The 16914-nt window shown below is 33.0% G+C and overlaps 2 protein-coding genes across 2 annotated transcripts in view; one reads left to right on the top strand and one right to left on the bottom strand.

Annotated features, from left to right (window-relative positions):
* Positions 1-432: 432 nt before the first annotated feature.
* PolI (DNA polymerase iota) lies at positions 433-5101 on the bottom strand. The gene is made up of 2 exons (XM_023157069.2): positions 4579-5101; positions 433-4526 (listed from the first exon to the last, which is right to left on the bottom strand). The coding sequence occupies exon 2, from the start codon at positions 4524-4526 to the stop codon at positions 2865-2867; it is 1662 nt and encodes a 553-aa protein (XP_023012837.1). The 5' UTR covers positions 4579-5101; the 3' UTR covers positions 433-2864.
* A 9849-nt stretch (positions 5102-14950) lies between these two features.
* Positions 14951-16914, top strand: part of tinc (transmembrane protein tincar) — a 252546-nt gene continuing 250582 nt past the window's right edge. The window contains exon 1 of the mRNA XM_074175557.1: positions 14951-15309. The gene's annotated coding sequence lies outside the window, so the exon portion shown is untranslated. The remainder of the gene's footprint in view (positions 15310-16914) is intronic.

Here is a 16914-nt window from a genome sequence, read left to right as displayed (position 1 = left end):
TATTACAGCATTCCACACTTTTTGTAGTTATTTTGTTTTCATCATTTCATTATAAAATCTTCATAAGTTGTCTGTAGAGTTGAAGTTATTTTTCTTGTGAATAAACTCGGCTATGTACTGTTCTGTATCGAAAGTGGAAATCAGCCTGATTCTTTGTGCTTTCTGATTCCACAACCTGCATGATACTTTTTGAAATGAAATAATTTATATGGATATTCAAAAGTATTCCTATTTCTAGTTTGATACCTTCTTCCTATGCTTTTCTTCAAATTGAATTCGATTTACTTTGGAGGTTATAAATACCTATATAGGTAATGTGTAACCCCTACAAACATCACAAGTTCAATTAAATGAGTGTTCGTCAGTTTATTGCCAAATTTTAAGTAGAATACTCATTAGGGTCAATATTGGAAAGCTACAATTTTTTTTACAACATGTAAATCTTCGATTGAGAAATGGAGAATTTCCACAAGTTCAACACACATCTTTTATTTTCATTGTATGATGCGAGTTTGTTATAAAACATATTTAGTTTAGGAATTTTTGTCCATGTTGACGACATACTAATTAGAAAGTAAATTTGGTAGCATTGTCAGCAGATGTAATAAATTCACATGGGCATTATGAAGATGCATAGAAACCTGAGAATTTTTACAAATTTCCTTTCGTTTTGTCAAAACCTCGACGCGAGAAATGAGATAGATGGAACAAGAATCATTTCCAAATGTAAACTTTGGAGTGGCTTAGCGCCTCTGTGAAAGAAATGCCGAAGTACGTTGGTATTTCTATGCATCTTGAGCATTATCAATCCAGATTGTCATTCATGCTAAAAATAATTTGCAACTTGCAATTTGATTTGATCAATCCAGATTGTCATTCATGGAAAAAATTATTTGCAACTTGACATATTTTGATTGAGCAGAGAGAATAAGTGACTTTTTGGGGGTATGACAGATTTTGAATGAGATTGGGGTGAACAAAATGTACCTAATATCCGTGTTTCAAGTTTCTCCACTTGGAAACTTTCCGGTTGATTACTTCAACCAACTGAAGCACGCTGTTATGAATGAAACAACAAATTTCAACAGACCAATCGGTGGATTCAGAAACAAGTTTCCATTCAGTGTGTTAATTTTTTTTAATACTAGTATTATTGAAAATTGATATGACTGTTCTAATTAGTATGTTATCAACTTATGAGAAGTATAGAGTGCAGAAAATTTATAAAAATGTTTACTATTTGAATGATATTCATTCTTATAGATGGGTATACCTGTTTAAAAACGAAATTTAAAATACATTTTCATATATTGAACTTTAAATAGTGTTGGTGATAAAATTTTGAATATTTTGTATATCAGGAATACTAAAATGTATATATTTTTGTTATTTTTAAATAATAGATTTACAAACCATGTATATTTTGTCCAATAAAATGTAGGTACGTTCAGAAGTTTAATTTTTACCATATACCTTAATGCTGTTGTTCAAATTTCAAGTGTTACAATTTTTGATGAATGGTCATTTTATTTTTAGTGAATGTTTTAGTAGTTAGATTAAATAACTCAAAGTCTAGTACAGAGATAAGTACATACATTTTTTTTTTAATATTTAAATGTAGATTTTACTGCAAGTAAATATAGTAGTTTTATTGTGTATAAATAATATAGAGTGGCAGGCTGAAGATTGAATCTTGGGTTATCCCCCACTTTGGAATTTTGTGCAGGTCATTTCCACTATGTTTCATCATTCACACTGTCTCAATGACAAGAATTTTGACTGCAAAAGCTCAAGTAGTGTTATCCTTGCATCCATATAATTTTATTTTTCTACATAGTAGTCAGTTATCTTACCTACCCTGACAATGGTAGTTTTTCAATTATTGAATGATTCAAATTTCTGCAAATGCGCCAACCGACTAGCATCTTTTCCAGTACTTCAATAACTTTCTCATCAGTAGAACCTTCGCCAATCAGGACCAGGCAAAAACGACCTTGGTCGACTTTATCGTATCTCGAGAACCCAATTTTTATGCCGTGTTACATTGAATTTGAAGGCTGTAGATGTTTAAAATTAATGTATTTGGAGTAATTCCTTGCAAATAGACATCAGGGCTGCCGTCATTATTTCTCACAGTAGAAAAAAAAAATAGTTTTTATTACCATAGATAACTTCTTAAAAACAAAAATGTTAAGTATAGCCACAACCAAAATTATATTAACGACAATTCACTTGAAACAAACAGAATGTTCCGTAACAAATATTTATTGTGGGAAAGTTTTGTAACCAATAAATCAAAAATATCTAAATGCTCCTGTCATCTGCATTCAATAAATCTTTGAAATCACTCGTCGAGTTGAAACAATGTTGAATTAAATCAATGCAATCCAACACAAATACTGCTTTCTTGCACTCGAACTGCAACACATTCCTCGAGGTAAGTTTCATCAACCAAGTTAGCATCATCAGGAGATGAACATTAATATATTTATAGCATAATTCACCTCCTAATACCAATTTTGCATGTGGGATTCTCATCAGTGTTTCAGTTCTGTTGCATGGAAACAATGTTTGCGTTGGATTCCACCTATGCCAGAGATTCCAAATCTACCTTTTAATCCAGTGCAAAATGAAAATGATATCTATGATTAAAGCTGAGTTGTCAGATCACTTAATAGTGAAGAAAGGTTATAAATGATACCCAACATGTCTGATTCACTAAGAAAGTCAATCATTTGAGTATAGTTACTGAGTGGTAGAAATGGGCTTCTTTGAGATTTTTGCACCTAACAAACTTTTGAATTATCAAAAATATAAAAAATGGCAGGAATAAATTATGTTTGCACTTTTATATATATTTTGTACTATCGAGGAACTAAATAATTACGAATACTATTAGGTTTGACCCTCTTGCCTAGAGGCTTATCAGGTATGTCTCTTTCTCTAGTTTGCTTGTACTCCTCCCATAACTCTTCCTGCAAATCCCTCGGCAAAGCATGAAAAACGTCTTTATCAGCATTAGGAGGACAAGATATGTTTTGGTTACTATCTGCGGGTTTCTCTGTGGAATTCAACCTCAATTCGGCAACTCGCAGCTTCAACGGTGATTCACAATCTTCCGTCTCTTTCACAAACCGTCTCTTTGCAACTATGTCACTTGTTTTGCTTTTTTTTCGAACTGGTCCTGGTTCTTTTTCTGGACTTTCTGCAGTTGAGGAACACGGAGTTTCATAAGAAGGTTCATCGGTCTCACTTATGCATTTTATGTTTGTTACTGACTGCACTTCAATATCTTTGACTAGGAAATTTGTTAAAGCATTTTTTCCAATGGAACGCTGATGAAATTTAGTGAATGACAAACCAAGTAACGTTAAGTGGTAGGGTTTAGTACTGTCCACTAGTTTACTGAACAAACGCATGATAATAACCATGACCTTATTCAGAGCATTTTCACCCAATTTGGTAACATCACCGCAGGTGAATAATGATGAATTGATGTTGCACTGTTTTGTTTCCCGAACACCTAATTTGCTGCTTTTATCAAACTTGCGGACTGTTAATTTGATAGTTCTCGGAATACGGCCGTCTTCAGCAACTAGTACTAAGAGCCTATTTAAAAGCTGAACAAGTTTCTCTTTCACTTCTGTTTCCGCTGAAATTGACTTGCAGCTGTCTTCAATGCCAATGCTTTGGGGTTTACCAGATGACTTTACAAGTATTCGGTCTATTCCAAAACTCAAATCGTAAACTTGTTTTGCTTTTTCTGGCCCTAAAAGTCCACTCAACTTCGATATATTAGTACTTTGGAGGTCTTGAACTGTCTTAATACCGATACTGTTGAGTTGTTCGGAAAGGACCACGCCAATACTGGGAATTCTTGAAACTCCATCTAAAGTCAACATCAACTCAACAGCACTGTTTGGGAAAACAACTGTCTGCTGATTTGGCTTATGCCTGCTTCCGGCAATTTTGGATAAAAGTTTGTTGTGTCCAATGCCTGCACAAGATGTCAAACCAAGTTGAACTTTGATATCTTCACGGATATTTTGAGCAATAATGGAACCTATTCCTAGTCTCTCACTACATCCACAATCGCACATATCACTCGTGTCTCCAAAAATATTACCAACTGCGTCACAGTTTGCTCCAGTTTCCAATCGTTCACTAACAATCCTCGACACATCTATAAAATTCTCATCGAGTCCCAAACGTTCTACTAGGTTCGAATACTTTTGTAAGAGTGCTGTTACTTTGTACGACGTTTGCCTGTAATCGTGCAAATCTTCGCCTTTAACCAATACCAAGTTTGGACAAAGTTTAAAAGCATCTTCTATCAACATGCACTTTTTAATTCCGTACTCCCGAGCAATGTAATTGCTGGTTACTACGATGTTCTTTTGTTGGATACCCAAAGGAACGTCTCTCAGTTTGGGATTTTTATTCATTTCAACTTGAGCATAAAAACAGTCAAGATCTACATGAATAATTGTTCGCGAGTGATCGTCCAAGGCCGTATCTGACTCCATCTAAAATTGATATACGTATTATTTTGTGTATTTTCACCATATGTTCAATTACTTTTTGTGAAGATGTTTCCTGGATTTAAACATTCAAAACTTGAATAGTAATAATAGTAACCTAAAAATTTATATTTCTTATACAAACACAAAACACAATCACTTCAATTTCTGATTATATGTTCTCTCCCTCTTCTTTTGTATGTGCGTTGCTTCCCATTCTGGAGCATTTGCCAGTTCCTCCTGTCAACAGGAGTTTTCGTGCGGGGTCGTAGCCGTCTTGCTCGAAGCAATGCTGCCACCCCCTAGTTTTTTCACTCATTTTTTTTTGTCCAAAAAAACATTAAACTTTTTTAAAGTCGCCTCCTCTTCACATATATGGCCCCCTTTTCGTGGTTATCCGATCCACTCGGCCTGGAAACCAGCGTGAATAAGGGGGGGGGGGCTCACTTCAGTTTACACATGTAGGTTACTTTACTGATGGACGCTCACTACACAAAAAGGAGTCCCGCGATTGCACATGGCATCCATGTATCTTTTTCGTGGGCGGTCATGATCGGCACGTCAGTCCACTACCACCTGTCACCACAGAACTCCCTTATTCGATTGTTAATCAAATTTTTCTGCCTCTTTTGACACAAAACATCAATAATGTTCCATCGCTGATTTCAGATTAGTTAAAAAATGAAAATTGAAAAATAAATCATTATGGAAGAGAAAAATAATCTATCAATTGAAAAATATTTGGTAACAGAAAATTTCAAGATGTGTAGAATGTAATTGGTTAGTTAAAGTAAGTTGAAACTTTTTAGTATTCTACGATCTGAATTTTGTAATGTTGTATGTCTGACTAATAGTAGTATAAGAAATTGTAGTAGTTCAGACGAAAATGAAGAATTTTTTATTGTTATGTTCTTCAAATTCACTGAATATCAGTTGGCATCTGAACCATATCAGACAACTGTAATCACGATTGTTTGGTGTGTGGTATTGGTTGGACTAATATTCAAAAATGTGATGGGTATCATATATCTATAATTCTTCAAGGAATAAAAAAAGATTATGACGGATGTATATAAGGAGTATTATTTCTGTGTTACAAAAACACCTTCAAAGAACACTGTATCAAGATGACGCTAGTGTATCAGAAAACCTTTTTCTGCGTACTTAAGCATACAAAAAGGATGTATTGGCTTAATGCACCCAAAAGGAAAATGCAGAAATGAAAGAGAGTGAACATTTGACGTCTCTTTCGATTCTCCAGAGCTAAAATGTTCCCAACCAAATTGACGGTATCATAATATGAACTACACTAAATCTTCAACTCTTATGAATATCCAATAGGACGAACTTTCACTTTGACTTACACTCTGATGATTATCATGAACTTAGACACAAATTACCTAAAAACGTTCACGAGAGCGTGTTGAGCAACACAATTCTTTTCTGGTTAACGGAATCAAATAGGTATATCAAGCTTTTTAAAACGAGTTTCAATATTTTATTATTTCATCTTGGAGGCTTAATTTCTAGACTGAAGATGGAATTCTGAGAAAAAAGTCGAAATTCATAGATAAAATTAACATTAAAATCACATTTTCAAGCATGCACATGTGTTTTATGTGTTGAGACAGTATGAACACGCCTTAGTAATCTATTATTGTATAGTGATGTGTGATGGAATCGGCCAATACTTGATTAAAATCCATAGTATATTCAAGAAACACTTCACTGTGAGATTTTCACTACACAGTTTACAAAACTGCCACACTTGTTTCGTTTAGGCGTATCTATACCAGTATAGACAGGTATATACTATACTATACGTGTCTATACTAGTATAGAATCGCCTGAAGAAGCTATTGTATAGCGAAACAAATGTTGCGGTTTTGTAAACTGTGTAGTGAAAATATCACAATGAAGTGCTACTTGAATACGTTATGGATTTTTTTCAAGTATCGGCCAATTCCATCTAGAGAAATACCATTTTTCCATACATTCGATAATTCAAGCGTTCATTATTCAAACGTCACGTGTAACAAAGATAAAATGGCCATAAAGCGACACTTTCCTGACGATAGCACAAAGCTCGAAAATTTAAATTCGCTCATCCCATTATTTGTAAATATGCTATGGTGTGATATCCGTCAGCGTTTAAAGCTCTGTTTTATTGTTTGCGGATTAATTCCGTAAACTGTTGCATTTTTCAATGAAACTTGCCCGGGTAGATAGGGCTTTTAATGTTCATAACAAAATTTATGCCAAGTGGGATGAAACTCAGTTGGACCATCATACTTTGTAAATAGGTTATGTCATAATAAAAATTGAAAACGTGTAGGTACGATTTTCGAACTTTTCTGTGGCTAAACGCATTTATCAAATTCGATAATTATTCATCATGTGCTGATGTTATTCCATCAGAAATACAAGGGTTGACCAGGAAATAATAGATTTATTCCTTCACAACTTTCACTTTATCCCTTTCAATACCCCCCTCTCCACAACTCCGACACTTCTCCATTCAAATTTTCCACTGTTCAAAGAAGAGTCTTGAGCCATTTTATGAAAGCATGCGTTCATGTTCCCGTCGCTTTTAACTTCACAGCTTCCACATTATCAAACCAGATTCCTACCGATTATTCCTTCACTTTCAGGAAAATAAAAATGTCATACGGACCTTTTTCTTCTTGGCAAAGTATGCCCGAAAATCAATGCCATAGATCAGTCATAGATCAGTGCCATCTTCAAAAGGGGAGATACCATCGCGTTTGTGTTATATCATGTTATTTTCCTGGATGATTGGTTGAAACATTGATTTGTCTTATAAAATTAGTAAAAACATATTTGTTGAATATGTCTTTTGAATACTTATGTCTTTCGAAAACAATTTTGGGCTTTACGACGTCCGGGGATTGAGAATTCTTCAACTTACAGTACTATTCAGGAAAAAAACACGTATACAAAAACTTGTGGGTACTAGGGTAGGTACTGGTATTTATACAATTCCACTGAATTTTTTTTTCTTAATGTAGTTGATGTTTCTGTGATAGCCGAAACCATTATTTGAACTGCATCTTCCAAAACATTCGATAAGCTCTTGATTCGCTTTTTGAGAGTGTTGAAAAAACTCATTTCAAAAATATCAGCTATCACAAAATTTGAGAATATCGTACTTGGGGGGTGATGCTGATACTTATTTTTTGCAACATATTTACTTCCGTATGCAATAAAATTAACAATTGAATCAGTATTTCTTCTTCAATTCCAATTCTGGTCTTCTCCAACTTTTTTACTCCAGTATTTAGTTGACGTTTTTTCTTATTATTGTGGCATTCTTGTTTTTTTTATAGGTATGTAATATTGCCATCGTTTTCCATATTTTCGTCTTGATTCATTTCTTTTCGTCCTCATTATTTGATCATTTCTACTATTCAATGGTCCTCTTGTAATTATTGCTTCTCGTTCTAATATTCTTATGAAAGCTTCATCAATTTTTTTTCATATTTCCTCAGTACTGTTTCTTTTATTTTATTTTTGTGTTATTTTAATTGAAAATTTTTTGATAATTTGATTACGTATCTATCATGAAACCGTTTCAATGCAGGTATTTTGATTTTTTTTTGACATGAAGCTAAATTTACCATTAATTTACATATCACTTGCTACTCTTTTTCGAGTGTACACCTCTCTATCTTCCTCTACATGTGATTTTCACATTTTTTAATGTATTTCCCATTTATTTTTAATAATTATTGATGAACGCTTCCGATACTCAATGTGATCACTATACTAACAATTTGAGAAGCAAGCTAGTGTGTAGAGTATACAGCGTTCTTGTAATATCTACAAAGATTTGAAGATAATCAATCAAAGGTTGTCCGATGAATTTTTTCAATCATCATCTATCCATTTCTTCAATCGTTTTCAGCTACCCTTAGACCGACACAAAATAGGTATAAAGTAATTTCGAATACAAATCAGAGACGCAGATGGCAGATGTTCCTCAAAAATTCAAGATAAGGCAAAGCTGTTACAAATTGCCATCTGACTGCGAAGACAATATTTCGAAGTTCATTTTCTATTTTGTTTGCCCGATATGCATACAGCTGCATAATTTTATATTTTTGTGTATTCACATAGTTTTGAGTTGATTTGTAGACATGATCATGTCATGTCGAAATAGGACACAAAATAAATTTAATGTAAGGAAAGTTTTCATTCAGAAAGGAATATATTTGAACTATTTTGTCTTGGAATGATCCAAATAAACAAAAACACAAAAAGTACGAATAAGAATGCGGATATTGAAATTCTTAGCAACAAGTATTCATAGTTATTTATCAGATATGGATCAATATATTAAATTTAAAATAAATTAGATGCTGTATAAATAATTAATTAGATTGTCTCAAACAGCATTTAAAAACCGTGTTATATCCGAACCTGTTTTTTTATATTTTAACAATGTTCCCAGTGTTTTAAATGGAAATTATTTCAACACGATATTTATAAAGACTTTATCTACCAAACCACATGGTTGAAATCCTGCTATTATTTATGATGACAATCAACACCTTTCAAAATAAGTCAACTGGTTTAAATTATTAACAAAATACATACTCACATAAATAGCTACCTATAATTTATATCATCCAGAATTAATTCTTTTTTACTTTTAGTACAACACTTCAATGGAAGCTTTTCAAAAATATTACTGTATCTAGAATCAAATAGATAGATCCATCAATGCCTAGACTGCACAAAAAAACTGTGCCATGCATTTCCTTTCTATTTAAAACTTCGTAAACAGTTTTTATTCAAGTAGCATTCACCACGCACCTTGACTTTTTCATTTTTTTTTTCGATCTATTCAGGTAAACATCTGCCGCTTATCTAATACTTTTGACTGCACCTGGTGAATGGTCATCACCATAACTCTTTACCTCTCCTACTAAATAGTGCATCCAGTGTTGCCAATCCAATAAAGTTGTGTTGCGGAGGTTGATGTCAAGAATCGACAATATCCGATCTAATATCATAACCTTAAAAAGTATTCTTTACTTTAAATTTCCCGAAATGCAATTCAATAAAAAGGGTTTAAAATCAAAAAATAAATCAAACAATTATTGTGCATCGACTTTCATGGCCGGTGTCTAACAAATTATTTGCGGATTTATTAGCCGTGATCTGCAGGTTTTTGGGCATGCTTGAAATTCGGCGACTGTTCTGTCGATTTTTTCGAAAAGTATACACAGACATGAAACGGTAACAGAGGTAGTTTGGTCATTCTGTTTCACTAAAAGTTTGAGAGCATTGGCGGAATTTTTTACAACGATTAGCAGTGAAATATTCAATTCCAAACTCATCCAATCTGAATACACAACTTAACTATTTGAATAATAGTGACTAATACATTAATTTTCATGACATTTCCCGAATAAGTTATTGTTAGAAGTAATTGCTCGTGGACATGAAGTCCTCAAGGTGTCTATAATGAATTTTATTTTTTCTATGTTGATGACATAGTTTTTTTGCATTTTACCGGCCCATATATTCTTTATTAATTGGGTTTTTGGAACACCATCAACTATATCGGTTTTAGTTTTTTAAAAATTCAACGTAATTTCTGAAGGAGTCTTTATGTAAAATTGAATAAAAACGTGCCTTTGGGGTACTCTTGACGTGAAACTGATTCACTCGGACAAAGTGGCAGGGTATAAAATGCACAAGAAATCCTAAAAATACACAAAGCGCGGCAAACTCGCAAAAATTCTGTGAATACCCAGGTTTTGTGCCTTATTGGCAACACTGCGTGCACCAGACCAGCAACAGATCCATAAATCCAACGAACATTTCGAATTTGATGCTTATGAAACAAAACAAAGGGCTAATCTGATTGAAATAAATGAATATCCTCGTCAAAACTGAATTGTATGGTACGTGTCCAGATAACAAAAGGGGAAACGAGCATTTAAATCTCGTGTGGTGATATTATATTGTTTTGGTTTTGTGGAGCTGTAAAATGACACATTTTTTTATGCGACTGTGCTTTTATGTTTAAGTATAAATATAAACGTACAAATATGAAATTGTATTTTTTTTCAACATTTCATGAACCATACTAAAACTTTTTTTATGTATTTTGGTATGAATAATATACATTTATACAACAATAGTTAGATCTACAGGCTATTTGAACGATATATGTGTAAAACATTGAAATTGAGCAAGAGACAAGAATGTTCAAACGTAGAATGTGCAGTTTGTTTCTCAAGAAAAAGTCACCAGTGACGTGGTAAAAAATATTATCTCGGTTGTGGTTTTCTCAAAACCACATTGATCAAAGTGTCAATCAAATACGTTTTGAAAATGGACCAAATTTTTTACATACATAGTAGGTACTCTGAGAATGATGAATAAGAAAGTCGCATAGAGAAAATCTTTTTGGAAAAAAAATTGGTTTTCACTTCTCCATCTATATACCTACAACGAATTGTGGAAAACTTCCAAAGGATGGAGGCAATTGAGTTCGGAATAAAGTATTTATAAAGGTGTGTAGAAAAACCCTCGCGAAACAATTACTTTTCTATCAACATTACATTTCACGAAAGAGAAATTACTTTCTGAATAACTACTTTCATATGAACATTGAATGATACGGAAATCACCTTTTCTTATTCAGTTTGTACTTCAAACATTCGATATGGAAGTGAATCCGATATCATTCATAGACACGCTACATATTATATCATAGAAAAAGTTACGATATAAAATTTCACTTACATAGAACACTGTCATCCTCGATAGCGGACTTCGAAGTTTCGGAATAAGACACTTGTCTTATTATCTCATCAGTACCTATCTGGATAAAATTACAAACTGAAGCACTCATGTCATTCATAAAATTACGACTCTATGTCACGAGTGGGAAAAATCTACTCATGTCACGAAGACACTCATTCCCAGTCATAGAAATCTTGTTTGAATTGAAAGGGGTATTTTTGAGAAGATATTAGTTTCGGAAAAAATCTTTTTGCCTTTTTGTGGAAACTTCCAGAGGAAGAAAGAAAGCAAAAAGTACATTAACCCCATCAATGTTGTGACAATTGCTTGGAATAATAATTATAACTTCAATTTTTTCGTAAAACAAAACAAAATAGGCCAAATTTTTGAACTTATCGAGAAATGTTTTCCTGATAGTATCTGATGGATAAATGGATCGTTACCTTCCTCAAATCCATTTTTTTGCATTGAGGGACAGCCATTTAACAGTTGCCCATGCTTTCCAGAGATTGTTTTCACTGTTTGAAAATTTGAAGCTATTTGAAGTCGTGAGGAACTATCTGCTACTAGAATCTCAACTTTCTTGTGAAGAATGATCTACTCCAAGGTTGAAAAACCATGGTATAGATTCCTTAGTCCCGTGAGGACCTGATCAATGCTCAGTCTACTACTATCTTCGACAGTTGTATGAGCAACATAAGTATGTGGCTTGGGAAGTAGGTTCCTTGTTTCAGAGGCTCTTCTAACCTGTAGCGTTCCAAGCCAGAATGTGCAGCTCTGGAATTGTAGCTTTTTTTCAGGAATATCCTCTACGGCAGCTAGAATGGCATACTGAAGAGATTTGTCAATAATCGCTTCCTAGCTGTACCACATCATAGGTTTGTTAACAGATTCGAAAATTGGAATACCAAACACAAATACACATACTATAGGATGAGGCCATCATTTAGGGGGACTCTCACCTTCAAGCCGGCCCCCCGTTGCAGGGTGGGGCGCTGGCGTCTTTCACAAGGTCAAATCGAGATCAAATTGTGGACTATTTTGAATATTTTGGAAAATTAAAATAAGAGACATTTTTAACTACTTCAGATTTTCTAGGCCCATTTGAAAGGATAAAAAAGCATGATTTTTCTCTATTGGAACAAGCCTGAAATTCTGATGACATAACTTAAAGAAACGGAGAGAAAATTGATTGACATGCTATCTGATATATAACATGTAATACAAAAATTTCACCCCAAGTAAAATTGTATAATCCAGAGTATTTTATATGTAACACTGCCAATTATTTTTTAAAGAGATTGATGGAAGTTTTTGAGCCTTCAAACAATATTGAGTTGTATGGAATGATGTATCACAAAATAAGCGATGGATTTTTTCACCACAAATCCATACCACAAATTTATCAGGAAATACTTCAGTATACTCATTCCTTGTAAGAGTTAATAGTATATTATATACCTAGGGTGAGAAGTGAGCTATTATATATAACAGCTTTCTCAGCCGAGGCATATATAGAATTTTTTTCACTACTCACATTTATATATTAACAATTTTAATTTTGGCATTAGTAATATTCTAACAATTTGTTGAATATATCGGAATATCAAGTAGAGTGGAGCGTGTTTCTAATCAGACTGGCTTTATTCATGTAAAAATTTGGCATGTGTCAAATTTTGATATGAATCTAGGAAATATCTCATTGCATTTTTGATATATTTCAATGTTCCACTTCTCTCATCGCTTCTGTATGTTCAGAACTTAGAATTTCTCAATTCTGCATTATGGTGAGAAAAAAATTTCCTTGGTTATATGATAACCCAAGGCAGCTATGAATTGTTGCATGTCAAATTGAAACGGTACAGTTTCCATGTTGAATACGCGATGTCGATGATAAGCGCGCAACATCTACTTAGGCCATGAAAACGTTTGCCGGCGTTTCCATGACAACCAAACACTGTTCAATGATTATTATTGGTGTCAATTTGCCAAATGCGGTTTTAATTCAAATTTAGATGTCATTTTGAAGAAGTTAAAAGATCTATATAAGTAAAACGTCAATATAATTAATTGAAAAATGGGTGAAAATTCAAGTGACGATGATTTAGAGATGATGTGTACCCCGCCTGAAGTTAGAGTGGTGGCAGCTTGTACAAGTAGTGATTTATTGCTAGAAAAATCAAAGAGACTATACATGAATGCATATAACCAACTACAAACATGGTGTGAAGAAAGAAAAGTTGTAAGTAACAGAAAATGTTTTATTAGCGTATTTCAAAGAGAAAAATGAAGGCAAAAAGGTATCGACATTGTGGGCAAATTATTCCATGCTAGAATCGACACTTGCAATAAAAAAAAATATTGACATTTCAAAGTTTTTCAAGCTTGTAGCATTTTTAAAACGAAAAAACAATAATTATAAACCTAAGAAATCAAAAGTATTTACAAAGGAAGAAATTGACAAATTCATAGTTGAAGCTCCTGATGACGAAGATTTATCAAAAAAGGTATACTTTTTTATTATTAGATTGTGTTCAATTTTTTAATGGAATGATATTTAGGCTGTTATGGTAATTGGTGTTGCCGGTGTCTGCATAACAGATGAATTATGCAATATGCTCCTAGACGATTTAGAAGTTTGCGATGATATCATAATAAATATTCTTAATTCAAAGAGCAGAACATCAAGGAAGTTTGTTGTTGCTGAGCTACAATAGGATAATGTTATTAAAAAATATTCAGCTAATAGGCCAAGTGACATTACAAAACTATACAAAATATAGGGCACAATACCAACTATTAGTAAAGTACCATATGTCGTGGCTAATTATCTCAAATTAGAAAATCCTGAGTGTTATACTGGTCATTCTCTAAGACGTAGCTCGGCAACACTTCTCGCAGAAAACGGAGGAGACTTACTAAGCCTGAAACGGCACGGTGGGTGGAAGTCGGCTGCAGTGGCTGAAGGATAAATTGAGAAATCAATAGCTAATAAGAAGAGAATCGCTGAATTAGTGCATTGAAGCTTCAAATATAACTTCTTCTGCAAGTAAGATGCTGTCTTAGAAAACGTCCATGTTGAAGATAATTTAGTGGAAAGAAGTAATGAATGCGTTCAAAATACGAGGATTGTTTGTAACACAGAAGTGAATTTACCTGGTCCAAATGTTAGTTCCATTAGTACAGGAAATGCTGGAATACACATGATTTGTCACAATTGTACTATTAATTATAATTTCAAATAATTTTCAAGTGTTTTTCCAATGTTCAATTTCCTACTTCTAGTTGATAATTAAGTTAACAAAAGTTTCTGTGAATATCTTTAAAATTATAGAATTGTTCTCATTATTTACCTAGGTGTTTTTTTATTATCATTATTTACCAAGGGTGAGAAATATTAATTCTCGTTAGGGGAATGGAGTAAGTAATAGCAATTTCTCAGGTTAGTAGTGAAAAAAATTATTACACTGAAGTTAAAATAAATATTTGGTGTGAAATTTGCTATTGACAAGTAAAGGCACGTAATAAACTATTTTATGACTTTTCAATGACGGTATTCATGGAAACATTTATGACCCCTGAGCTTGCGACTGTAATCGATTTCCAACAAAAACATTCATTCCAGGAACAATCCTTGCCTCTTTCAACTCGAGCATAATCCTCAATAACAAAAACATGAGCAAATGTCCATATAATATATTTTTGAAGGATATAAAACTCCCGAGGCGTTTTCAGCCTCAAATCTTGATTTACGGCCACTTAAGTCAAATCGGCCGTGAGTGCCTTCCTTCCCTTACCTTTGGTAACCTCAGACATCTGCCAGCTGCTTCTCGTGGCCTACCTCGAGAACGGAGGAGCTTTAATTCTTCTCGCACTCCGATCTTGCTCTCCGATATTGACCACTGCGAGAAGAGACCGCGGTTTTTGAATTCTTCGATCGGTGGAACGCGATTTTCTAGTGATACGTGCTGTGATTAGTGGTGTTTTTTGTGTTTTAACTGTCGATTTGGTAAGTGGATACTCTAATTGATTATTTGTTGCTGTTTTCTGGGGTTTCTAAACTTTCACAATCTGAAAAATTAACAAAACTGAATCAACAAATTGATTATTTCTTAGTGTTTTTTTTGGTTACAAACCGTCCACAATCTGGAAAATGAACAGAACCAAATCAATCAATTGATTATTTCTTAGTGTTTTTCTGAGTTTTTAACCTACCACAACGAACAAAACCAAATCAACAGAGAATTTGCTGTAGTGTAATAAAAGAGATTCTGAAAAGTTCAAATCAAATCAAAATATACTTTATTGTCCGAAGATTTGCTTCTTATTGACAAAGTCTAAGAAATACAATGTTAATATAAAAAAAAGTACTGAAAAAGTATAAATGTGGATATAAAAAAGTTCAAAAAATGTATAAATGTAAATATAAAAAAGTTCTAAAAATGTATAGATAGAATACCATCATGTATAAAGTGATAGTACAAAGAATAAATTGCTAATATATTGTTAAAAGGATTCGCTAAAATACTCTTCCAAACTATAATAGGGTTTGAATTGAAGGGGTTATATTTTCAGGAATGATTAATTTTTGGGAAAGAAAGTTTTTGGCTTTCTAATACTCCATCTAAATACAAAAAAAGGATGAGGGAATCTTCCAAAGAAAGGAAGGAATTATTCAATTTGAAAATAAGTAACTCTATACATGGATATGTAGAAACAGCTACTTTCATATAAACATTGAATTACACGAAAGAAAAAAATTCTTCCTAAACGAATACTTCTATATGAACACTGAATTATACAGAAGATACTTTTCTCTACTCAGTTTGTATTTCAAACATTCGTTGTGGAATAAAAATCAGATATCATTCACATGAGTTCTACTTTGAATGAATGGTAACAGATTGCACTTACATGGAACACTGTCATCCTCACTGGTATACATCGATGTATAAGCTCTTCAATACCTTATTGGATAACATAATTGAAAATACACACTATTCATTCATGAATTACGATTTTTAATGTCACGGAATAAGCTTGATCTGCTTATGTCATCGATGACATCGTAATGACATTCATTCACCTATTTGATTTAATCCCAGCCAAGAGGAATCTTATAGGGTCTGTTTGAAGGTGACTGACAATGTTTCATGATGAATTTCACTAGTTCGGACTTCCATTGTCTACTATACAAAATGATTTGAAATCCCTGAAACAACTAAAAAGGAATAATTAAAAATGGATAGCTGAAAATAACAATTATATTAAGCAAAATAAACCTGAAATGAAATAATAGTGAAATAAACTACAAGTAAAAATATAACAATTGAATAAATAAAAACAGAATAAAAATAAAGGAATGAAAAAAGAAAATAAAAATAAAAAAAAAATATAGAGATTCCAAGTAACGTTAGTTCACGACATTTCGATTGTTAGTATCTACAATCGTCTACAATCGTCATCACCCGAAGACGATTGTAGATACTAACAATCGAAACGTCGTGAACTAACGTGATTTGGAATCTCTATACTTTTTCTATTTTTATTTTCTTTTTTCATTCCTTTATTTTTATTCTGTTTTTATTTATTCAATTGTTATATTTTTACTTGT

Source organism: Leptinotarsa decemlineata, unplaced genomic scaffold (assembly GCF_025532065.1).
Source record: "Leptinotarsa decemlineata unplaced genomic scaffold, Ldec_3_MD MMD2_tig00001064_RagTag_RagTag, whole genome shotgun sequence".
Classification (NCBI taxonomy): domain Eukaryota; kingdom Metazoa; phylum Arthropoda; class Insecta; order Coleoptera; family Chrysomelidae; genus Leptinotarsa; species Leptinotarsa decemlineata.
The sequence above is the reverse complement of the archived record's forward strand: the minus strand, read 5'-3'. Positions and strand labels throughout refer to the sequence as shown.

Excerpts from the sequence above, each read along its gene's own strand:
- PolI (XM_023157069.2), bottom strand. The coding sequence starts at position 4,526 with ATGGAGTCAGATACGGCCTTGGACGATCACTCGCGAACAATTATTCAT.